At 36.8% G+C, this 24461-nt stretch overlaps 3 protein-coding genes and 1 long non-coding RNA gene across 9 annotated transcripts in view; 2 read left to right on the plus strand and 2 right to left on the minus strand.

Moving 5' to 3' along the window:
* Window positions 1-4555, plus strand: part of LOC104787768 (lipoxygenase 6, chloroplastic) — a 5473-nt gene extending 918 nt beyond the window's left edge. Inside the window, exons 2-9 of the mRNA XM_010513399.2 lie at window positions 561-835; window positions 950-1184; window positions 1272-1604; window positions 1690-1775; window positions 1852-1965; window positions 2046-2350; window positions 3289-3555; window positions 3641-4555. Of these exons, the coding sequence (XP_010511701.1) occupies window positions 561-835; window positions 950-1184; window positions 1272-1604; window positions 1690-1775; window positions 1852-1965; window positions 2046-2350; window positions 3289-3555; window positions 3641-4400 (2375 nt within the window). The 3' untranslated portion in view covers window positions 4401-4555. The remainder of the gene's footprint in view (window positions 1-560; window positions 836-949; window positions 1185-1271; window positions 1605-1689; window positions 1776-1851; window positions 1966-2045; window positions 2351-3288; window positions 3556-3640) is intronic.
* Window positions 6090-8669, minus strand: LOC104787769. 5 transcript variants are annotated; one of them, XR_002038215.1, is made up of 7 exons: window positions 8046-8669; window positions 7774-7948; window positions 7413-7602; window positions 7271-7317; window positions 6964-7154; window positions 6715-6813; window positions 6090-6308 (listed from the first exon to the last, which is right to left on the minus strand). It is a non-coding gene; the product is annotated as an uncharacterized LOC104787769 (long non-coding RNA). The 5 variants fall into 5 exon arrangements; XR_768032.2 differs by having other exon boundaries at window positions 6090-6504; XR_002038217.1 differs by having other exon boundaries at window positions 6090-6813; window positions 7271-7314.
* LOC104787770 lies at window positions 13408-15577 on the plus strand. Its single transcript, XM_010513400.2, has 4 exons — window positions 13408-14191; window positions 14303-14734; window positions 14820-15138; window positions 15223-15577. Exons 1-4 carry the CDS (start codon window positions 13733-13735, stop codon window positions 15363-15365), a joined length of 1353 nt encoding a protein of 450 aa, XP_010511702.1. The 5' UTR covers window positions 13408-13732; the 3' UTR covers window positions 15366-15577.
* On the minus strand, window positions 16426-22174 carry LOC104787771 (cyclin-dependent kinase G-2-like). 2 transcript variants are annotated; one of them, XM_010513402.2, is made up of 7 exons: window positions 22065-22174; window positions 19997-21966; window positions 19421-19556; window positions 19246-19334; window positions 17214-17325; window positions 17016-17122; window positions 16426-16939 (listed from the first exon to the last, which is right to left on the minus strand). In XM_010513402.2, exons 2-7 carry the CDS (start codon window positions 21700-21702, stop codon window positions 16840-16842), a joined length of 2250 nt encoding a protein of 749 aa, XP_010511704.1. In that variant the 5' UTR covers window positions 21703-21966; window positions 22065-22174; the 3' UTR covers window positions 16426-16839. The 2 variants fall into 2 exon arrangements, with proteins under 2 accessions (XP_010511704.1, XP_010511706.1); XM_010513404.2 differs by having other exon boundaries at window positions 19997-21937; window positions 22065-22173.

Consider the following 24461-nt stretch of genomic DNA (forward strand, 5'->3'; position numbering starts at 1 on the left):
TTTTTTAAGTCGTGCATAATTTAATGATATTTGAGTTTTAACTAAAACAAGTTAAGGATAATTAAAGACCCATCGGCCAATCTTAATTAAATTTTGTCCTCTCATTTGCTGTCAATGTTCTGCTGGAACAAGTTTGGTCATTGTAATGATGTGTGATCTCTACACATTATTGTACGATCAAATGATAAATGGAATCTTTCTTCTTCTTCCTGACTTAGATCTGAGTTATTTTGCTATCCACCTTTTTGAATTATTATTTTTCTTAGATTGTCAAAATTTTCATCCGGGTTGAAGTATTCTTGGTAATTGTCCCATAGGTTTTTTACTTTGTCACACTATAATTTAATAAAATTTAATGCGATAGATTGAGTATAAAGTTAGTGAGAGTACTTTAATAAAAAGACTATTGACTTTTTCATAATTTCATCATGCCTTTTTTTCTTTGGTGGGTTCTCAACTCCACGTCACTGAGAAGTCCTTTTTTTCTTTCTAGTTACAAATTTATGTCACGTAGAGATTAGGAGATAAGCATTTATGAATAGCTTCTTGTTACATTGCAGAAACTGGTAAAGGTCGTAGGAGTTTAGAAACACCGGTGCTTGGACTCCCAAAGGCTGTGAAAGATCCGAGATGCCTTGAATTCACAGCTGACTTTACTGTACCGTTTGACTTTGGTAAACCTGGTGCCATTCTTGTCACCAATCTCCTCTCCACTGAGATTTGCTTGTCAGAGATTATCATCCGTGATTCCGGTGAGAACATTCTCTTCCCTGGAAACACTTGGATTCATTCTAGGAATGATAATCCTCAAGCTAGGATTATCTTCAGAAGTCAAGTGAGAAATTCTTCCTTCTTCTTTTGTTTTTTCATCCTTCTTCTTAATACTCATCATTGAAATGTCTTAAAATGTATTTTGACTAACCATTAATGTGTTCCTATTATTTCATAGCCATGCCTACCTTTGCATACTCCTGATGGGATCCAAGAGCTACGGGAAAAGGACTTGGTCAGTGTACGTGGTGACGGTAAAGGCGAGAGAAAGCCTCATGAGAGGGTTTATGATTACGATGTTTACAATGATTTGGGAGATCCACGTAAAAAAGAACGAATTAGGCCAGTTCTTGGAGTTCCAGAGACGCCTTATCCAAGACGCTGCAGGACTGGCCGGCCTCTTGTTTCAAACGGTGATGATTGATCTCTTTCTAACTCACTCTCTACATACCTTATGGTTCATCTAGTTTTGGTTCTTGACTTGGTGAAATCCTTCTCAGATCCACCGTGTGAGAGCAGAGGAAAGGAGAAGGAAGAGTTTTATGTTCCAAGAGACGAAGTGTTTGAGGAAATCAAGAGAGATACCTTTAGAGCTGGAAGATTTAAGGCTCTCTTTCACAACCTTGTGCCATCTATTGCAGCAGCATTGTCGAACTTAGACATCCCCTTCACATGTTTCTCTGATATCGACAATTTATATAAATCTAACATTGTCTTGGGACATACCGAGCCAAAAGACACGGGCTTTGGCGGCTATATTGGTGGTTTCATGAATGGGATCCTCAACGTTACAGAGACATTGCTAAAATATGACACTCCAGCCGTTATAAAATGTAATTGTCCCATTCAGAGTATTATCATTTTGTTGATATATAAATGTATACATATGTTGACTCCTCTGTATTGTAATGTTTTCAGGGGACAGGTTTGCGTGGCTGAGAGACAATGAATTTGGACGTCAAGCTCTTGCTGGTGTCAACCCTGTAAACATTGAGCTACTGAAGGTGTGTTTCATTGCACCATTTCAAAATCAAGAAGTCTCTATGATAGTTTCTGAAACTCTTTGTAATTGTATGGCAGGAGCTACCTATTCGAAGCAATCTTGACCCGGCTCTATATGGACCTCAAGAATCAGCTCTCACAGAAGAAGTGATAGCTCGAGAGGTTGAACACTACGGAACGACCATAGAAAAGGTTAGCTAGTGTGACAAGTGTACATTTGTTTCTGATTGAGGATACAATCTTTCTCATCTTGTTGATCTTTACTAATACAGGCGCTTGAAGAGAAGAGATTGTTTCTTGTGGATTACCATGACATGCTCTTGCCATTTGTAGAGAAGATAAACTCCATCAAAGAAGATCCAAGAAAGACATATGCGTCAAGAACAATCTTCTATTACTCAAAGAACGGAGCACTGCGGCCATTGGCCATAGAGCTCTCTCTGCCTCCCTCAGCCGAATCCGAGAACAAGTTTGTTTATACTCACGGTCATGACGCTACTACTCATTGGATTTGGAAACTAGCCAAAGCTCATGTCTGCTCAAACGATGCTGGTGTTCACCAACTAGTGAACCACTGGTATGTTAAGTTACTTAAGCTTGAGTTGTAGTCTCTATTTATGTATTCAAAAGTATATAATTTGTTTTGTTTTTTTTGCAACTCCCTTAGGCTAAGGACTCATGCTTCCATGGAGCCTTACATCATTGCTACTAACAGACAGTTGAGTACAATGCATCCGGTTTACAAGCTGCTTCACCCTCACATGCGCTACACGCTAGAAATCAATGCCCGTGCGCGTAAAAGCTTAATCAATGGAGGAGGAATTATCGAAAGTTGCTTCACTCCCGCAAAATACGCAATGGNGCACCATTTCAAAATCAAGAAGTCTCTATGATAGTTTCTGAAACTCTTTGTAATTGTATGGCAGGAGCTACCTATTCGAAGCAATCTTGACCCGGCTCTATATGGACCTCAAGAATCAGCTCTCACAGAAGAAGTGATAGCTCGAGAGGTTGAACACTACGGAACGACCATAGAAAAGGTTAGCTAGTGTGACAAGTGTACATTTGTTTCTGATTGAGGATACAATCTTTCTCATCTTGTTGATCTTTACTAATACAGGCGCTTGAAGAGAAGAGATTGTTTCTTGTGGATTACCATGACATGCTCTTGCCATTTGTAGAGAAGATAAACTCCATCAAAGAAGATCCAAGAAAGACATATGCGTCAAGAACAATCTTCTATTACTCAAAGAACGGAGCACTGCGGCCATTGGCCATAGAGCTCTCTCTGCCTCCCTCAGCCGAATCCGAGAACAAGTTTGTTTATACTCACGGTCATGACGCTACTACTCATTGGATTTGGAAACTAGCCAAAGCTCATGTCTGCTCAAACGATGCTGGTGTTCACCAACTAGTGAACCACTGGTATGTTAAGTTACTTAAGCTTGAGTTGTAGTCTCTATTTATGTATTCAAAAGTATATAATTTGTTTTGTTTTTTTTGCAACTCTCTTAGGCTAAGGACTCATGCTTCCATGGAGCCTTACATCATTGCTACTAACAGACAGTTGAGTACAATGCATCCGGTTTACAAGCTGCTTCACCCTCACATGCGCTACACGCTAGAAATCAATGCCCGTGCGCGTAAAAGCTTAATCAATGGAGGAGGAATTATCGAAAGTTGCTTCACTCCCGCAAAATACGCAATGGAACTTAGCTCTGCTGCATACAAGAGTATGTGGCGGTTTGACATGGAAGGACTTCCTGCTGATCTTGTTCGGAGGTTAATTAAAGCTCTTTTGACTTTGCTTAACAACAAAACACTCTTTATTATATGTCTCTTTAACGCGGTCTGCTATCACTTACAGGGGAATGGCAGAGGAGGATTCATCAGCCGAATGTGGCGTGAAGCTTGTGATCGAAGATTATCCATATGCAGCAGATGGTCTTTTGATATGGAAGGCCATCAAGGACCTAGTGGAATCCTATGTGAAACACTTTTACTCTGAGTCCAAATCCATAACCTCTGACATGGAGCTCCAAGCTTGGTGGGATGAGATCAAGAACAAAGGTCACTACGACAAAAAAGACGAGCCTTGGTGGCCCAAACTCAACACAACACAAGACTTGTCCCAAATCCTAACCAACATGATATGGATTGCCTCGGGTCAACACGCAGCCATTAACTTCGGGCAGTACCCGTTCGGAGGGTATGTCCCAAACCGACCTACTCTGTTGAGGAAACTTATACCCCACGAAACTGATCCGGACTACGAAATGTTCATGCGAAACCCTCAGTATAGCTTCCTAAGCTCTCTACCAACACAGCTCCAAGCAACCAAAGTGATGGCGGTCCAAGAAACGCTCTCGACACATTCCGCAGACGAAGAGTATTTGATCGAGCTAGGAGAAGTGCAGAGACATTGGTTCCAAGATGAAGAAGTGGTTAAGTATTTTAACAAGTTCTCGGAAGAACTTGTGGAGATAGAGAAGACGATCAACAAGAGAAACAAGGATAAAAAACTCAAGAACAGAACAGGTGCTGGGATGCCTCCTTATGAACTACTTCTCCCTACTTCACCACATGGAGTCACTGGCCGTGGTATTCCCAATAGCATATCCATTTAGATGTATAAATGCACAACAGATTTATATCATTATTATGTCTTATATGGTGGTAGAGTCTATTATGAGGCATATCTTACTTTCTTTTTTTCCAATGTATCATATAATAATATATATATATATATATATATCCAATAAGTTTTAATCATCTTTCACTACTCTCTAGGGTTGGTCCCGAGACCTATCATTTGAAACATGAGTGTAGCTAGGATCACCGCTTTCACGGGAACGTAATGCATATGAATAAAAATCATAATTACATAATATTATTAATAAAAAATAATCATGAGAAATACAGTACAGTGAATATTTTGCAATTTGCAGTGCTTTTTTTTTCCTTTTTTCTTTTTCCGACAACATTATAATACTTGGATGGCTTAAACCAGCTAGTAGGAGAGGAGAGGAGAGGAGAAGACATTCTTTACATCAAAAATATACTGCGATTGTTTGCGGACATTTTGGTCCAATTTGGCTGGAAAATACACTATCTTCACCAGGTGTAAGCAAATAATAATTAAGAAAATAAGTTTTAAGATAAATATTATATATGGAGAGTAGTCAATTTTTATTGCGCTTTCTTAAGACTTAAGACAATTGAATAAAATAAACATAAATTGTTTGAGTTTTGAAAATTTGATCATAGGGTTCTATTAAGGTAACGGGTAAAATAAATGTTGTTAGTAAAAAATGAAGTGATGATGACTAATTTTTACAAAGTAGACATCTCGTTTAAATCTTGAATGGCAATATGTTTTTCTTTTCTTTTGTCAAACGAATGGCAATATGCTTTTATAGCCAATATACAAGGAAAATTGAAAACACAAATTGCAAAACTGATACACCCTATGAGTTTGCAAAGTACTACTAACCCTGACCTAAAACCAAACAAAGCCTAGAAAGCTCTAAGGTTTGTGCTTTTTCATGGTCAAGTGTATACTCGCGGGTTTTTTTCAACATAGAGTTAATAGATTTCGTTAGGTTTGATGTCATGATGTACCGATTAAAAAAATAATAAGCTTTTGACCATTTCCTAGTATCCGCTTGCCAAAGGTATTTTCCAAGTTCTTTTTTAACATCAGAGGTTTTAGTGAATCTTTGAAATGTGTCTGCAAATGGAAAGTGCAAGTCCCATGATGAACAACAAGATAATTTTTTGAAAGTGCGATTGCAACTAATGAAGCACAATCAGATACAAAAACTAGATCCTTCTAATCAGGAATGATATTCTTCAAACATTTCTAAAACCAGTCCCATGATGCAACTATATCAAAACCACACTACAACAAATATGTACATTGTTAGTACGAGAGAAACGCTATAATATGTAATTCATAGCTCTTTTACAAACGCTATGTTAGGCCACTGTTATTGTAGGTACCTCACATATGATACCACATAATTCGTATGCTATGGTATAGTATTATACCATAGCAGTTTAGAAATGTTATGTTATCCCGTTTTTTAAATTTTTAAAGATAATGTTATAAGTCATTTTACACGCTATGTTAGGAGTTTTTACTGTAATTATATCATAGCACTAATCGAATGCTATAATATATTTTATTGGATCACAAAATTCATGCTGTTTTATTTATTATTAGAATTTTTTTTTTCAAAATTTATTTAAATATATTTAAATTTTTACATTTCATAAAATAATCAACATACATAACATAAATTACATTAACCAAAATAAGTCTTACATAACAAAGTGTCACCAAGTCTTAAACAAAATAAAACTAACAATAAAACTAACATGACATGTACATGTAACCCAGCCTTTCTTACTTGTTGTAGCAAAGACTCTCTTTTAGCTGCTCACTTAGCGTTTCTTGAAATAGTCCATTGAACAGCTACTAGTTCACTTTGAATGTATGAAAAAGACATGTTAGTTATCCTCTCCATATATATCTGCTCATATGAAACAAAAGAATCGTGAGAAGCCACAATATGCCATTAACCCTATAAGCACATAGCAATCACATAGAGATAAATAAACCATAAATTGTAAGTGTTACCTATACATGAGCGGAAACCTACAAACCTTATTATTCAACGTTACAACATGTTCAAATAGACAACTAACAGATATAGGCAATGTGGGAACCTATACCAAGACATAAACACAAAAACATAATGAAACGGATAAAACAAGCAGAGCAATAAGATATATTCCAAACCTTCACAAGACTACCAAAACTTCCAATAAGATATTCCAACTCACATTATGAACTTGATGTACTCAAATGAAGCATGAGCAACTCCTACTAAGTAGGTCAAGCAATGACTCAGATAAGAAGAAGGAAAAAAATGTTACCATTTACAATTTGTTCCGAGAGAGAGAGAGAGTAAGAGTTGATGTCATGGACAGAGCAAGGTCCTCTGATCCACACTTGCACTGCCTTGCACCATAGCTCTAATTCATCAAAGATACAGAGAGTTAAAAGACAAGAGAGTCATATAAATATAATGAAATATTCTAATGTGTGATTTTTGAAAAAAACCAAGTTCATATTAGAGAGTGAGCAACAAAATACACATAAAAGATCATTGTTACAACAAGAACCTGAACATGAAGAAGAAATGCAGCCAATTCCATTGTCAAAAATGTGAACATCAATGCAAACAGACCAGACCACCTTTCCGGCTAGAACACATAGTGACTCTGTATCTACTGCACGGCTTTCACTGCAACCACCAAAACTTATCGAAATCCTACAGTAGCAATGTCCTATGTGTTTCAAGAAGACGTTGAAGCTGAATTATGGTAAATGAGACGAACAAAAAAACACGATTAGTCAACCAAAACTTATCCATCAATGGCAGAATGCGCCAAAACAAATTGTATTAAGTTCCATAGTTAGAAACGTTACTTTGAGGTTTCCTCTCCTGTAACCTCATTGCCATTCTCAAATACCTTCTATAGTAATACATTGAGAACAAAATTAAACACTCAATTTACCAAACAAAACCAGTAACTAAATAACACAGTCCAACTCAAAACCACAAGTTTACCTTGAATAACTCGTTCGACTTCCTTAGATTACTACTTACTCCAGAATTAGCTTCACCATCTTGTGTTTGTAATTGCTCAGCATCAGCAGCAGCATTGGCGTTTTCATTAGCTTGAATAGAATGCTCAATCTACAAGATCTCTTTCTCCAGATTCGCAAATCTCTCGATTATCGCAGGCGTGTTTACAAATCTACAAAATTAAAGAAACATAATCAGCAACAAGTTCAAAATTGTCTTATCAAGATCTTCTTCCACTCACATACACACCAATAATGCAAACAAAATTGACATAATGAGAATCTGAAATTAGAAATTGTCAACAAAAAAATCGAAGAATCGGGATTCAGGGAATTAAAATTACCGATCAAAAGTGGATTTGGTGAACCAAGGAGAGTGAAAAGAAGGAGGATGAAGAGAGATGGAGTAACCTCCTTTAGAGATCTGATCTCTAGCAAATTGGAGATGAGAGACGAAAGGTTTGAAATTCTAGAAGCTAGCTTATGCTTCTTACTCTCACAGAAGAGCCCAGATCGACTCTTAAAAAACACAATCAAACACAAAATTCAAAACACAATTCAACCACAAAAAGAAGATCAAACAAAGTAAATTGAATCAGAAGTGAGAGAGATAGACCTCGTGCGAGTAGGAGTGAGTTGAAACAAAGCGGAATCGAGTATAGCTCGAGAATCCATGGTGGTGGCTGGCTACGAAGAGAGAAAGGGAGAAACGAGGAAGATGAGGCATAAACCCTAAACTGGAATCGGGCTCCTCACTGAGAGAGCCAATGAGGTGAGAGAGAGACGGGGAAGATGAGGCATAAACCCTAAATCAACCAAAATTTCGATTTAGGGTTTGGGTGAGCTGGGTCGTAGGAATTGGAGATGGATGAGGTGGCTAAGATGGAAGAGGGTGGGAGAGATGGTTCAGCAACAACGGCGGAGTAGATCTGCGAGGAGGATGGAGGGAGAAGAAGATGGTTTCCTCAAGAACTGTTTTTCTTTTGGTCGAAATTTTTCTTTTTTTCATTTTTGTCTCCAAACCAATGTAAAAGAAAGGAAAAATTGTGGCGCTTAAGTTAATATTTTCTAAGTTATGGCGCTTAACTCAATATTTTCGAGCAAATGTTGGCGGAATATGTGATTTGGTTTCTTAGCATTGTTTTAGTGTTATTATAGAACAATCGAAAAAATAATTACTCTATCATAGCAGTTGTGGAAAATGAGCTATCGTCATGTGCTATTAATGTGAATATTTGTTGTAGTGCCAATAGAGTACAAATTAAAATTTTCATCATGAGTTGAGGCAGCAAACAAAGTCCGTTTTATAGTCATGATAAGTAGATTTTTGTGGCAATACGATGTATGTACAAAAACTGTCACGAGATTAGTAAAGATGTATGCTTTGAGTGATTCTCGTTTTTTAAATAGTATTTGGTTTTAGTATTTCTAATTTATTTTGCATCACCATACAAAATTTAGAAGACAAAGCAGTTTTTTTCCAAAAATAGAGTATCTAATTTTTTAATATTTTACTTTTTAACATTTTCTCAAACAAAAAAAAATCCAAAATCCATACTTTTAGGGTTTCTTCCCCAAATAATATTTGATATATCAACATAAAAACCAGAAAGTAAACAAATTACATTCAACGTTTTTTTATTCAATTTTTTTTAAAAAATCTTCACCACAAATCAAAAACTAAAAACCACAAACAAAACCATTTAAAAACCTATAAACAATCATAGGGGTATTTTTATGAAATATTTTTCTGTTTTTTTTGGTATTGATCAATATACATTTTAATATAATTGACAATACAAAAAATTCTTTGTTTGATGCCAAAGAATTGTTTAATTTACTGAGAGAAAAATTGTAAATCGGAATCCACTTATGCGATTTTGTAGCTAGCTGATTTAATATATGTGCTTCATGTCCCTTATATAAGTACACAAACTATTGAATAATAAACACAAATATTGGTTTGGAGTTTGACATCATCCTATACATTTATAATGTAATTGACAATACAAAAAAAAATTGTTTGACTGACAAAAACAAGAAGCTAGGTGAACTGCTTCATCTTTGTTTAGGTCGAGAGTTCATCAATATATATTTTTTTAATAAAATATTAAATTATACTCAAAAGAAAAATATTTTTTTTACATCATGTGCTTCATTTGACCAACTGTTTTAGTCAAAGAATAATAGAATGCAGCAAGGAAAAAAATGTTTAAAGGTTGTAAGAGAGATTAGAGCCTGGATTGTAGCCAAAGCTGAAAACCATCATCGTATCTTCAGTCACCTTGTAGACCAATTGATAAAAACCGATTTCATACTTGTCGATCAATTCCCCTGATCAGTTTTGCAGACGTGGTTGGGTCTTCCCCATGGTATCGACCATTCCTCTCTCTCCAAATCGAGTATAGTACTGCCTAAAAGATATATCGCTTTAGGAAGTGTTGTGTTTGATCTTTTCCAATGTTGGATATGGTGCTAAGAATGTCACACAAACTAGTGGAGTAACTAGCCTTGAAAAGCCCTTTTGCCAGGGACTCCCAAACCTCTGCTGCGAAGGGACAAGAGAAGAAGAGGTGATCCCTTGTTTCCTCACTAGAGTTGCAGAGTACACAAATCCCAGCAGCCCCGACATTCCACTGCAGCATTCGTTCACATGTGGAAAAGCGATTGTGGACTGCAAGCGAGGAGCAGAAAGCGTATTTTGGTGTCCCGTGAGTGAACCAGGTCCCCTTGTGCCAAGTTATCTTAGTTGATGGAGTGCGTAAGTTGTTCCAAGTATCCTTCGTAGAAAACTTGGGCTTAAAGTCATCATTCTTTCCTCTCCATAGGACCAGATCAGGCGTATCTTTGTGTGACTGCAGTGTTGTGTAAAAATCTCCTTCATCGCATTTAGACTATCAGCCCTGTGTTGATGATGGTGGCGGTTTGTCCACGCTTCGACCACTGTCATTGTCTATCGAATCCCCATGTCTATAAAACATTGTCAACTTTGATAGTGAAGCTAGTAGACAACTCCTAATGAGCTTGCATAGATACCAACTAAAAACATTCTCGCTTTTTCAAAACTTATCTTTAGGCCTGAGATCCTAGCATACTCATCAAAACCCCAATGATCCCTTCCACTGAGTGAATCTTGCCGTTAGAGAGTACCATGAGATCATCTGCAAAACTAAGATGGGTTAAGCCAATAGTCTTGAACCGAGGATGGTACCCAAACTGGTCTGTAGATGCTGCCCCATCCAACAATTTGGAGAGGACATCCATACTTATGACAAACAAGTATGGAGATAGGGAACAACCTTGTCTTAGACCTCTTGAACCCTGAAAATAGTCAGCAAGTTCACCATTAACATAAACTGAAAATGAGGCTGTAGTAATGCATAATTTAATTCAGTTAATAAATATTGGAGGGAAACTCATTGTGGTAAGGATGTTAATGATGAAGGACTAATGAACAGAGTCAAAAGCTTTTGAGATATCTATTTGAATCGCATAACGACCTGAGACTGAGTCTTAATGGTAATCCTTTACAAGCTCTGTCGCTAACAACACATTCTCAACCAACAATCTGTCTTTGACAAAAGCAGATTGATTACTTGCAATGAACTTGGAAGCAACACTTTGAGGCGGCCCATCTCTCATTTCTGCTGCCTCTTGCTTCTTGGGAATGAGAGCAAGAATTGTAGAGTTAATCCCTTTCGGTAAAAAACCCTTCTCAAAAAAAGATTGAACAGTCATTATGATTCCAAACCTATAATATCCCATGTTGCTTTGAAAAAACTATGAATTATATCCATCTAGCCCAGGAGATTTATTATTGGGCATAGCAAACAAAACCAATAATATTTCTTCTGCAGTGACAGTATTAAGAAACCGTGGTTGCTCAGTCATCGAAAAGGCAGTAATTGTTGCAGAGCATCCACTGAAATACCAACATAATCATTGGGAACCAATTGTAAAAACTCACGAAAATACTTTGTTATTATTATCACTCACCTCAACCAATGCAATTTGAACTTCTGCTTTAGATACTTTCCTCAATTGCAGCCAGTTTATCCCATCGCGTATATACTACCTCAAACCGGTCACATGATTTAAAAATTGTCACACGTTGGTTAGTCGATTAATTATTTTTACCCAACAACTTGCCCCTCCACTCTTTAATTACTAATTTTGAATTTGGAGAGCAGTATAGAGTTCAGCGATGTTGATTTCTCGTAAAATAAGCACGTATGCAACATTTTTCTACCTCAAACCAGTTGTTCGCAGGGTTTTGGTAGTTGTTTTTATTTAACAACCGACGTAAATTGTCATTAGTAGATAGATATCAGAAAATTTGATAACTTCTAAGGGATTGTTTGCAACATGTACAAAACATCTTTTGATAGCAACTCTAATTTCTTTAACATTTTTTTGTAGCTACATGTATGTCATGAAATAACAAAAGAATGTTTAAATAATGGAAGTTGTTTGCAGGTACCTTTTTTGTAGATTTCTTTTTGTGCATGGTCCCCACAATCTCAAGAAGAGTGAACGAAAGAGAAATTCTCCTTTCTTTTATGACATTTCTAGCGAGTGAGAGAAGTTAATGGGCCACGTTTTTTTCTAAATGGGCCTTTGATATACACTCTTCACAGTCCTAATATTTAAGATACTATGTGAGGCATTTTTTTCAGCAACAGCAAAAGATGGACGGCGCTCTCTTCCAAGAAAGGAATATGTACCCTTTAGCTTCGTTTTTACTGCAAGTTCTGGTATTCATTTGAGTTCCTTTTTTTATTAATTGTTCTTTTAATTATTTACTCATTTGAGTTTTAACCACATGTGGTTTTTGTTTCCATCGATGGGCTATTATTATCGATATAAACGATTTTTTTTTTTGCAACTTATAGTTGTGCAGATTTTGTGCAGTTTGACATAGAAGTACCTATAAAAAAAGGTTGAAGAAATTAGAGTTGCTATCAAAAGATGTTTTGGACATGTTACAAACAATCCCTTAGATATTATCAAATTTTCTGATATTTATCTACTAATGACAACTTACGTTGGTTTTTAAAAACAACTACCACAACCCTACGAACAACTGGTTTGAGATAGAAAAATATTGCATACGTGCTTATTTTACGAGAAATCAATACCGTTGAACTCTATACTACTTTCCAAATTCAAAATTAGAAATTGAAAAGTGGAGGGCAAGCAAGTTGTTGGATAAAAATAATTCATCGACTAACCAACGTGTGACATGTTAAATTATGTGACCGGTTTGATAGTTAACTCAGTTTAGCTCTAATTGTCCTCCTATACCAAACTATTTTATAAGTTGTTAAAATAATTTTACATTTCATCAAAACAAAATTGTTTAATTTACTGAAAAAAATATTGTTAAATGAACATCAACCTATGAGATCTTCCAGCTAACTCGATTTTGATATTCATGTTGTACACAAACTATTATATAATTCACACAAATACTATTTTAAAGTTCTAAAATTTTTTAATCGTATGACGTAGGAAAATAGTTTAATGAGAGGCATAACAATAATCATAGAAAGATGGTTCTACCAAAAATAAAAATAAAAAGTCTTAAAAGGTTTTATATTATCATTGATCAAAACAACCACTCCCAACTTTAATAACTCTTGCTACCAGCCTACCACTCACTTCATCACAATTTATCGAACATTTTGTACATAAGGATCTTTTCTTCTTCTTTTTATTTTTCTTTTTCTTTACAACAAATCTCCTTTTATTTTATTTTGGTCAACCCAAAACCAAATCACACATCATAAAATATAAAATCTCACACATCTAGAAATAATAAATATGATAAAGTATGATTGAGCACAATCAAATCAAAGTATTTATTAGACTTTCCCACGTCTTTAACTTCCCAATAAATAATCACACCAAAAAAAAAAAAAAAAATTCCCGATAAATAAAGAGAAAAAATCGGGTGATGATACTTGTTTCACTCTATTATATATCATCATCAACCGTTGAACCTGTTGACTCTAAACCCGACTTTTGCAGTAATCCAACGGTTGTAAATTCTCCCCTCCAAACCACTACACCGCTAAATTCCAACCTATCCCCCTCTGACTCTGAATTTGATTCTGCCCAAAAAAAAAAAAACAATTTTCAGATTAATCGGAATAATGAATTTACAACCGTCGATCTAATCACGAGTGAGTGATTCCTTTTGTAGTAGTAGTAGATGGAGATTTCAAATGAGATCGAAACCGCCATTAACGAGCTTCCTTCTTATTCCTTTAAACGTATCATCATCATCATCGTCAAACTCTGATGGAGACTCACCAACAACTACCACCTGCCTTTGAAACGCCCTTGTTACTCGATTCAAATCAGGATCAACCTCCGCCGGAGACCGACGGCGGCGGCGGAGGAGAGGGTGTTAATGACGACCTAGATATAACGCTGGAATGGTTAGAGACGTTTCTGACGCTGCTTGGGTTTAACCAATCGTCTCCTCGAAGCCTTGTTTTGTCTTGGATCGTGTTTTTATCGATTGGTTTGGTGCTTCCGGTTACAGTGTTGGAGCTTGGGCACTGTTTAGGCTGTGAGAGGTATCAGTACAAGAGTTTCGAGCTCAACATCGTTGTTTCACAGGCCTTGTTGGCTGGTGTCTCTCTGCTTTGCGTTTCTCATAACTTGAGAAAACATGGGATTAGGAAGTTTTTGTTCGTTGATCAACTCAGTGGTCGTATGGGTCGTCTCAAGGCTCAATACATTCAGCAGATCTGGGTGATTCTTTCTACTTTTGATGATTACTTTGCTTCAAAGTTTGTATTTTTATGGAAATATTTGGAGTTTATTCACTAAAGTAAGCATTTTTTATTTCTTGCTGTGTTGCAGAACTCTGTGAGGTTGCTTGCATTTTGGTCGCTACCATGTTTTGTGTTGAAAGCTGTTCGTGAGATTATACGGATGTATTATGTGCCTCATGACCAGCCGTGGCTATCTGTTGCGATTCTGTTTTGTATGATCTTGTCATGGACTTATTTAAGCACTATATTTCTAGCTGCTAGTGCCATGTTTCATTTGGTATGCAACTTGCAAGTCATTCACTTTGAAGACTATGCAAAGCTCTTGGAAGGGGAGTCTGAAATCTCCCTTTTCATCTACGAGCATATGCGTTTGCGTCATTATCTTTCCAAAATAAGCCATAGGTTCCGCATCTTTCTGCTTCTGCAGTTTCTTGTCGTCACGGCTAGCCAGTTTACTACACTTTTCCAGACCACTGCGTATAGCGGGCGTATCACGTATATTAACGGTGGTGATTTTGCAGTAAGTCAACTTCTGTTTCTTCTTTTTATTCAGTTTGTGTTATGTTCTTATGTGGTGGAGGGTTTACGAAGCTTGGTATATGCAGGTCTCGGCTGTAGTCCAAACCGTTGGAATAATTCTGTGTCTTCATGCAGCAACAAAAATATCTCACAGAGCTCAAGCAATAGCATCAGTTGCAAGTAGATGGCATGCCATGATGTCTTGTTCGTCTACAGATTCAACTCAGATAAGGACTTCTCCTAGTGGAGTTCACTTGGAGGCCACCACGAATCCACCGCTCTCGTTTCCAATATCCCGTTCAGAAAGTGATGTGGAATCAATGGATCACTATATGAGGATGCCTGCTCCTAACCACTTACCTTCTTACATGTCCATGTCCTCCTACCACAAAAGACAAGCTTTCGGTGAGAATTTTTTCGCCCTCTTTTTACTTTTTATCATTTTCACCAAACTCGAGATGGTGATCGCTGATTAGATGATTGTTGCAGTGTTGTATTTGCAGATGAATCCAGGTGGGATAACTATATTTGGGTGGACAGTAGACAGGCATTTGATTAACACAATATTCTTCATTGAGCTTTCTCTGGTTACCTTTGTTCTCGGCAAAGCTGTAGTTTTCGGTACTGAATGACAAGAAAAGATTTGGTGCATCATACATAGATTTCTTAAATTGATTAGGAGATTATACTTTGCATGAGCGTCTCTTAATTTGTTATCTTTCTCTTGAGAGTGTACAAAGCTATATTGACAAAAGCTTTTGTTCTCTTTCTCTCATCTCTCTTTTCTTTCATAGATCATTAGTTTGTAATTTGTACCATAAACCAAAAACTATAATCCTTGATCTATGTGTCTTGCCACTAAATATTTAATAAAACCTTTGTTACACGATCTCACTGAGTAAATTTTTGGGCATAACGAATATACCACAACGCACGTCCAGACTTTGGACCAGTTCTTTAAGAGCAATTGAAGACTGCCCGTGGTCCAGACTTTGGACCAGTTCTTTAAGAGCAATTGGAGACTGACCACTTCGGGAGAGTTCGTTCTGCAAATACTTGGTTATGGATCGATAGTATAATTCAAAACCATTGAATGTATGTTCATGCACAAATGCATGATAAAACTTTCAAGGATCCAAGAGCTTGGTTGATTTAAGATAACTCTACACAAATCACTTGTTATCACTTCCCAGCATATGCTACTGTTCAGATTGTGACTTCAACTTTGTTACTGAAAACCTAACAAATGGTTTCTAGCACGTTGCAGACTTGCAGTCAATCAGCAAACTGCAAAGAAAGTGGGGCTAAAGTTTATTTCAGAGATCTTAGGATAGCTAATCCCTGCCGATAGCCCCCAGGATTTACTATAATTGCTGTCATGAACTCCTAGGCAATCAAAGTAGAAAAAGGAATCCGCAGAAAATTATTGACCCTACAAACCAGAAACTATAACACTTGTAGTTACAGAGCAACCATCTTATCTCAGAGAACCATATATCCGAGGTTTTAGTGGAATACAAAAAAGATCAAGTTCACCCTACAAGCATCAGGACTATACATTACCTGGCAGAGACTCATCAGCAATCGCGTCAATTCTTCTTCAAGACAAGAAGAGTCTCACCTCCACTTCAACACCAGTGTTTCTTGCAAACACAATGTCAATATTATATATACTAATAAAAACATGGCAGATAAAGAGAATTGTCGGGGAAAAAGAATAGGTTCTCCCTCATAGTAGTTAACAAAATATCACTTTTCAATAACACTATGCTACATACATAAGTTTCAGTAGGAAATGAGTTTTTATTATCATGCCACACCTTACAGAACAAGCACTGTCAGAAAGCCATAGCACTACTAACTGACCAGCCTAGCTTGTGAACACATTAAACCTGCAAGGATTCTCGGTGGCGATAGGAGGAAAATCACCTTCACAAATCACCATGGACCCTCAAAGTGAGTAAAGAAAGCATAAATGATATTCTGAGATACAAATGTTCCAACCTCCGCTTAAGCAGTAGCCCTCGCCTAATTGTGGTAGTTTCGAGGTAATTGAGAGTATCAAGGTTGTATTCCAAATGCTATCTTCAACAGGTGCGCGACACTTCAGCCAAACAGACCACCAGACCCAAGTTCAGCTTGTGTTAATTCCTTCCTACGTTGCTCTTCCAAAGGATCAGGGCTCTTTACCATTCTCCTCCCACGCCTTGGCACAAAAGAAGAAGTTAGAGACAGAACTAAAGTCAACCAGTGGTCATTTCAGTTTAGATAGATCTCAGTACCTGTCTTGGGCATGTTGAGCAGGGAAAGTAGGCATAAAATCTTTCGATTTTGGCAGAGGGACTTCACGGAACCAATCATGCTTTAGAGCTTCATCAACAGTTATTCTCTACAAAAAAGCACCACAGGTACGAAGTCAAGGAACAATTAAGGTGCATACTGGATTAACATGCATGCAACAGATATATATTTCTTATTACCCTCTCAGGATCATACGTTAGGAGCTTGTTCAGCAGGTCAAACCCAGCATCGGACAGAACTGGGGCGCCAGTGAATGAAGTGGCTGGGAATTTCTTACGTAATAGGTTATACCTAAAAGAACAGTTCATCAGTGAGAAGAACGACATAACAACTACGACAATCCACTAATAAGCAAGAAAGCCAGACCATATAACCTAAAGCTACAAAGCCTGGGAACAATATCAGAGACTTTAAGCAAATTTTTACTAAGGTTATTTTTAGTAATCCACTAATAAGCCAGATAGCCATACTACATCACCCAAAGCTAGAAAGCCTGGGAACAATATTAGAGACTTTAAGCACATTTTAACTAAGGATATCCTTGCATTAAAACTGAAAATTACAAGGAATTATAAATACTTACTGATGCTTGACAAAGTTGATCTTGACTCCAGGCAGCTTGGAGAACCCAGGCCAAATGGTTTCATTGGGAGTACCAAGGATTCTGAAAATCTGTAAATTAAAAGAAGCAGTAATTAATTTATAAGCTGTATGTAGTCCCAGGATGGGTGGAGGTCCAAATCAAAACCCATGTTTAAAATACCTTGTCAAGTTGATCAAACTCCGTTTTCCCATTGAACAATGGCGCCTTCGATAATAGTTCTGCCATGATACAGCCCAGTGACCACATGTCAATGGCCGTAGAATATTGTTTGGCTCCCAAGAGAAGTTCAGGTGCCCTGGAAAAACAAATGCAGTCGTTGGGCTTGGTCCTGGAGGAAGTGATTATTGCTAAAACAAGAAGGGATAGTCAACACAAGGAATAAAACAAGTCAAGAAAGTTGAAGCACATATATTTCCTAATGTGCCATTCTAAGTGATGTCCAAGCAAATACCGCAAATGCTTTAAGTATTTCATGGCTAAGCTGGCATATTATGGAGACTATTCTGAAAGAGGAAAGGTAATGATACAAGTCAGCCACAACACTCAAGTTTGTGGTGCCATTGGAAAAAAAATATCAGATACCATGGAACGTCATTTAGACACAAGACTTTAAAAATCATTGATCCTAAGGTGCAGGAATAGAAACGGTTGAACGGTGTAGTACAGCTATACCAGAAAGAAGACGTGGCACCTGAGGTTATACTAAATTACTAACAATGGCCAAAAATACAAGAACGTCCACCAGAATTCAAATTACAAACTAGAATAGAGTAAAACAAATTTTACCTGTACCAAAGCGTAACAACCAGATGAGTATACGGCTTCAGCGGGCTGCCATATTGCCGAGCCAAACCAAAGTCACATATCTTCAACTCACCCCGATTGTTTAAAAGCAGGTTAGATGTTTTCAAATCTCGATGAAGCACCCAGTTGTCGTGAAGATACTTGACGCCCTCTAAAAGTTGAAGCATTAAGCATTTAACTTCACTCTGACTGAAACGCTGCTTCATTGACTCCATCAATGCTTTAAGATCATGCTCCATGTATTCCATCACCATAAAAATGCTATCAAGACTACTACCCACGACCACTTCTTTAACATCCACTATTGATGGATGATGAAACGAAAGAAGTATATTAATCTCCCTTAGGGAAGTCAATGGAAAGCCTTCTCTTTCTTTTTCCATTTTCACCTTCTTCAATGCCACTATATCGCCTGTCTTCTTATCCTTTGCTCTATAAACAACACCATAAGTACCTTCATCTATCTTATTTAATCTCTCAAATTCATCAACACTTCTACAACCCTGGAGCATGTTTATACTTCTTAGTGGGATACTGGCAGGTTCAGGTGTCTCATGCCGAGCATATTCATCATCCGAATCTGTTTCACTAAGGCTGTAACTAGAGTTTCCTCTTCTGTGTTCCTCCTCATCTATATCCATCTTGTCACCCTTAACAGCATCCTTCTCCTTAAAATCATCTCTACTTCTTGGCAAAGAATGGTGCCCCCTTTCATCGGAATCAGATGATCTATAACCTTCTCTCACTAACTCCCCGACCTCAGGTGTTTGAGACTTATTGCGCAATCTCCCCTGCNTACTTACTGATGCTTGACAAAGTTGACCTTGACTCCAGGCAGCTTGGAGAACCCAGGCCAAATGGATTCATTGGGAGTACCAAGGATTCTGAAAATCTGTAAATTAAAGAAGCAGTAATTTTATAAGCTGCATGTGGTCCAGGATGGGTGAAGGTCCAAATCAAAACCCATGTTCAAAATACCTTGTCAAGTTGATCAAACTCCGTTTTCCCATTAAACAACGGCGCCTTCGATAATAGTTCTGCCATGATACAGCCTAGTGACCACATGTCAATGGCCGTAGAATATTGTTTTGCTCCCAAGAGAAGTTCAGGTGCCCTGGAAAAACAAATGCAGTCGTTGGGCTTGGTCCTCGAAGAAGTGATTATTGCTAAAACAAGAAGGGATAGTCAACACAAGGAATAAAACAAGTCAAGAAAATTGAAGCACATATATTTCATAATGTGCCATTCTAAGTGGTGTCCAAGCAATACCGCAAAAGCTTTTAAGTATTTAGTGGCTAAGCTGGCATATTATGAAGACTATTCTCAAAGAGGAAACCATGGAACGTCATCTAGAAACAAGACTTTAAAAATCATTGATCCTAAGGTGCAGAAATAGAACGGTTGAACGGTGTAGTACAGCTATATTAGAAAGAAAACGTAGCATCTGAGGTTATACTAACAATCAAAAACACAAGAACGTCCACCAGAATTCAAATTACAATCGTAAACCATCAATTTTTTGATAAAACAGAATAGGGTAAAAACGCATTTTACCTGTACCAAAGCGTAACAACCAGATGAGTATACGGCTTCAGCGGGCTGCCATATTGCCGAGCCAAACCAAAGTCACATATCTTCAACTCACCCCGATTGTTTAAAAGCAGGTTAGATGTTTTCAAATCTCGATGAAGCACCCAGTTGTCGTGAAGATACTTGACGCCCTCTAAAAGTTGAAGCATTAAGCATTTAACTTCACTCTGACTGAAACGCTGCTTCATTGACTCCATCAATGCTTTAAGATCATGCTCCATGTATTCCATCACCATAAAAATGCTATCAAGACTACTACCCACGACCACCTCTTTAACATCCACTATTGATGGATGATGAAACGAAAGAAGTATATTAATCTCCCTTAGAGAAGTCAATGGAAAGCCTTCTCTTTCTTTTTCCATTTTCACCTTCTTCAATGCCACTATATCGCCTGTCTTCTTATCCTTTGCTCTATAAACAACACCATAAGTACCTTCATCTATCTTATTTAATCTCTCAAATTCATCAACACTTCTACAACCCTGGAGCATGTTTATACTTCTTAGTGGGATACTGGCAGGTTCAGGTGTCTCATGCCGAGCATATTCATCATCCGAATCTGTTTCACTAAGGCTGTAACTAGAGTTTCCTCTTCTGTGTTCCTCCTCATCTATATCCATCTTGTCACCCTTAACAGCATCCTTCTCCTTAAAATCATCTCTACTTCTTGGCAAAGAATGGTGCCCCCTTTCATCGGAATCAGATGATCTATAACCTTCTCTCACTAACTCCCCGACCTCAGGTGTTTGAGACTTATTGCGCAATCTCCCCTGCACGGGAAATGGCTTCTTCCTCCTTTTATTTGCTCCCACTTCTTCTACTACTTCACCTTCATCAGTTGGAGAACTGTTGCCAGCTGCCCACCTAGAGGATGATATATGTCTGGTTGGCATGTTTTCCTCCTCTTCCAGATGTGCTGCCTCTTCTTGTTTGCCATCCTGCCCAGGATTTGATGATTGTTCTACCATACACAAAGAAGACATCTCTACCGAAGGTGATAAAGCAGGCACAGAAACCGTAGAATCACTAACTTGCACAGGATCTTGATGCATGTTACTCTTTGCAGGTGAAAAATGAGAATTACCATCACATCCGACCCTAGGTGACTGGCTTGACCTCTTGATAAGTGGTGGTGGGGGAGGAAGAGGAGTGACCTCAACAGGTTTTTCATTTCTGCTCAAATTACTTCTTTCGTGGTCATCTCTGTCCCATATTATTGGTGAAAACTTTCTCTTCTTTTCTACAGGGCTTCGAGCTGTATTCTCTACCTGCTTCACAACACCGTTATTTTTCACCAGTGATTCAGATTCAATCAAATCATCCGACCCACTCTCACTTGAGAGCTCACCTGGTTCCCTATCCACAGACCGAGCTGAAAACCCGCATCTTTTAGGACCACGATCCATAAAGACTTCCCTAATACCTGGATTGCTCTTTGATAACCGAGACCCACTATTAACCATTCCTCTCTCTTGCTGTCTAGCTCCAGACCTAATCATATCTCTATCTTTACCACTATCCCCGTGTCTTAGATTAATAACCCGTCCCTTTTCACTATCAAGAGCACCGTTCCTAACATGGTCACTATCCCGCCTGGAGAATCTAGAATTGGAGTCCTGGTCTCTCAGTTCATGGTCAGGATATCTTACACTCCTCCCAGCCGCCATTTAGTCAATTCCAATCTTATCTAGGGTCAAAAAAAAAAAACCCCCAAATCCTAATTTTGACGAACTCTTAAATCTGCTTCTAGCTAAACTAGCCGTGTTCAAAATCAGAATAGCAGAGACTAAACCTCGAGGTTTCTCAGAAATAAGAAAACCGAATTACGCACCGAACAAAGAGCTCCTCGTGATCAAATCGCTTGAAATTGAAGCAGAACTTGTGATCTGAATTAGCGAAACCCTAGAAATCGAAATCGAGTCCCGAGGATTCTGAGGAAGAAGATGATGAAACGAGAAGAGAACTCAGAATTTGAAAGTGAATTCGATTGGTAAAGAGTTCGCGAAGTTCCGATTGGGATATAGCTTACCGTCGAGAAGGAACAAAACGAACGAACAATGGCGGAGAGAGAAAGAGAAGAGCGTCCCTCGTCGTGGAGAGCTAAAAAAAAACAAAAAAAAAAAAAAAGGACGTAATCGGTAAAACTAGTTTCCGATTTTTNTTTAGGTCTCTAAAGATTTGTCTTTTTTGTATATTCTCCCCCTCCATTTTAGTTGTTTTGCTAAAAGAAGCCCCTAATTTTTTTAATTAATAAATGTGTTTCTTATTATTTTATATCTAAAAATATTTCAAACTTCTATAACAATATTATTTTAAATGCTAAAAAAAACAATATTATTTTAAAATATCTAAATATAGTTAATTATTATTTTTTTCTTAACAACTACGATTAATTAAGAGAATTTGTTAAAAATGCCTTTTTTATATATCCTTTTTCAAAAATACCCTTTTTTCTGACTATTTTTATTTTTACCCTCTTTTAATTTTTAATGACCATTTTACCCTTAGATGAAAAATATTTTATTCAATAAAAAGAAAAAGAAAATTTTCCCGCCAAAAAATTTCCGACATATTTTTCCGCCAAAAATTTTTGAAAAAATTTTCAGCCAAAAATTTTGATAAAAAATTTCGACAAAAAAATTTTCCCGCCAAAAAAAATTTACAAGGTTTTTAAAAGGTTTTAAAAAGTTTTTTAAACAACTTGTAAACGCTTTTATAAGATTTTTAAAAGATTTTTAAAAGGTTTTAAAAGGTTTTTAAAAGGTTTTCAAATGGTTTTTAAAAAGATTTTTAAAAGGTTTTTAAACACCTTGTAAACGCTTTTACAATGTTTTTAAAAACCTTGTAAAAGTTTTTATAAGATTTTTAAAAGGGTTTTAAAAGATTTTTAAACACCTTGTAAATGCTTTTAAAAAGTTTTTGTTTTTTTTTTTTCTGAGATCCCTTTTCCATTTAAAAAATAAAAGAGATATTATTTACTTACCATGGTTAACCACGAAACTTACCATACGTTTTCTTTTTCATAATTTTAGGTTTCTAAGTTTTTTCCTTTTTTTGGTCTTTTAGTTAAAGCGCCACGCACTCTGTCCTCTCCACTAACTTTTTTTCCCTAGTATTTATTAAAAATAATACATTATAATATAGTGATCTTATATCGTCAAAATTAGTACAAATTTTTTAATAAAACAAGTGTTAAGAAAATCAATATCGGAAGACTAGTGAAAACTTTTACGAACCAAAAAAAGACATTGCAACACTTACAACTAACAATATCGTAACAAAAAGACATAGAAATCATCAAGTTATGTTTTTCAAAGATTGTGTATTTGAGATCGGTCCACTTCAGTCACTTAGGCTACAAGATTGAGACTTGGTAATAGTCATATGAATATGGGTTTTAGATCATGTAACCATTATGTGCAAGTTGAAGAAATTATAACAGTTGAAACTTATGAATGAGATAATAGAACAATTAGTAGGGGTTATTGGTTTGAGATTTAATAGAGTTTTAAAGACTTTAAATGTTATGAAGAATCTATTGTTATGTTATTAGATCAAGATTTTGTTAAACTCAGCTAAATTTAGTGTTATTAGTTTGTGATTTGTAAAATCATTTAAAATCTTAACAAATTTGAGTTATTGGATTCTGACATTTATAAAGTCAATAAAAGTTTTGTGTTATTCAATTAAAACAAAAGAATCTAGGATTGTTAATGAATTCAATTATTATGTTGTTGATTCATGATTTTACACACTTTCTTTACAAAATAAAGTTATGGAAAGTATCACAAAAATACAGAGACTGTTTGGATTACTTTACAAGATTTTAGAAAACTAATCAACAAAACTATAGAATACTCTCTAGCTATCCTTAAAATTTTTGCTTTTTCACTTTTGATGATTTTGTTGAAGTCTTCAAAATCTATATAAATTATTTATTTTGTTAAAGTGTTGGAGCTGAAAAATAGGAAAAATTATAAATAAAGGATATTTTTAAAAAAAATTTGTCCATATATACCTTTATTTGTAAATTTGTAGTTATGACAGAACTACCCTTACTATTATATATAATCAAGTTTTAAGTCCCTACTTGAATGGTTGTATGGGAACCTGGGGGATGATGGAAGGATAGGGGAGATTCATTTGTCTATGCTTTTTGCATTGACGGTCTGGTGGGGGTGGAAATGGAGATGTTGGAACGTTTTTGGAGTGAATAGGCAGTGTCGAGACAGAGTGAAAATTTCTAATGGACCTGGCTAATAAAGTTTCCCTAGCGCATAATCAAGTGGAGATTCAATCACGAGGTCAGGTGGTAATGGTGGAAAGGAGGATATCATAATAACGACCACCTGAGGGCTAGGTAAAGCTAAATATGGACGGGGCTTCAAGAGGTAACCCTGGGTTAGCTACTGCTGGGGGGGGGGTG

Source organism: Camelina sativa, chromosome 5 (genome assembly GCF_000633955.1).
Source record: "Camelina sativa cultivar DH55 chromosome 5, Cs, whole genome shotgun sequence".
Lineage (NCBI taxonomy): Eukaryota > Viridiplantae > Streptophyta > Magnoliopsida > Brassicales > Brassicaceae > Camelina > Camelina sativa.

Coding starts and splice junctions, on each gene's coding strand:
- LOC104787771 (XM_010513402.2), bottom strand. CDS start 21,702: ATGGCGGCTGGGAGGAGTGTAAGATATCCTGACCATGAACTGAGAGAC. Junction 19,335..19,420: donor AGTTTGATCAACTTGACAAG/GTATTTTGAACA, acceptor TTTAATTTACAG/ATTTTCAGAATCCTTGGTAC. Junction 17,123..17,213: donor TAACGTATGATCCTGAGAGG/GTAATAAGAAAT, acceptor GCTTTTTTGTAG/AGAATAACTGTTGATGAAGC.
- LOC104787770 (XM_010513400.2), top strand. CDS start 13,733: ATGGAGACTCACCAACAACTACCACCTGCCTTTGAAACGCCCTTGTTA. Junction 14,192..14,302: donor AATACATTCAGCAGATCTGG/GTGATTCTTTCT, acceptor GCTGTGTTGCAG/AACTCTGTGAGGTTGCTTGC. Junction 15,139..15,222: donor CCACAAAAGACAAGCTTTCG/GTGAGAATTTTT, acceptor TGATTGTTGCAG/TGTTGTATTTGCAGATGAAT.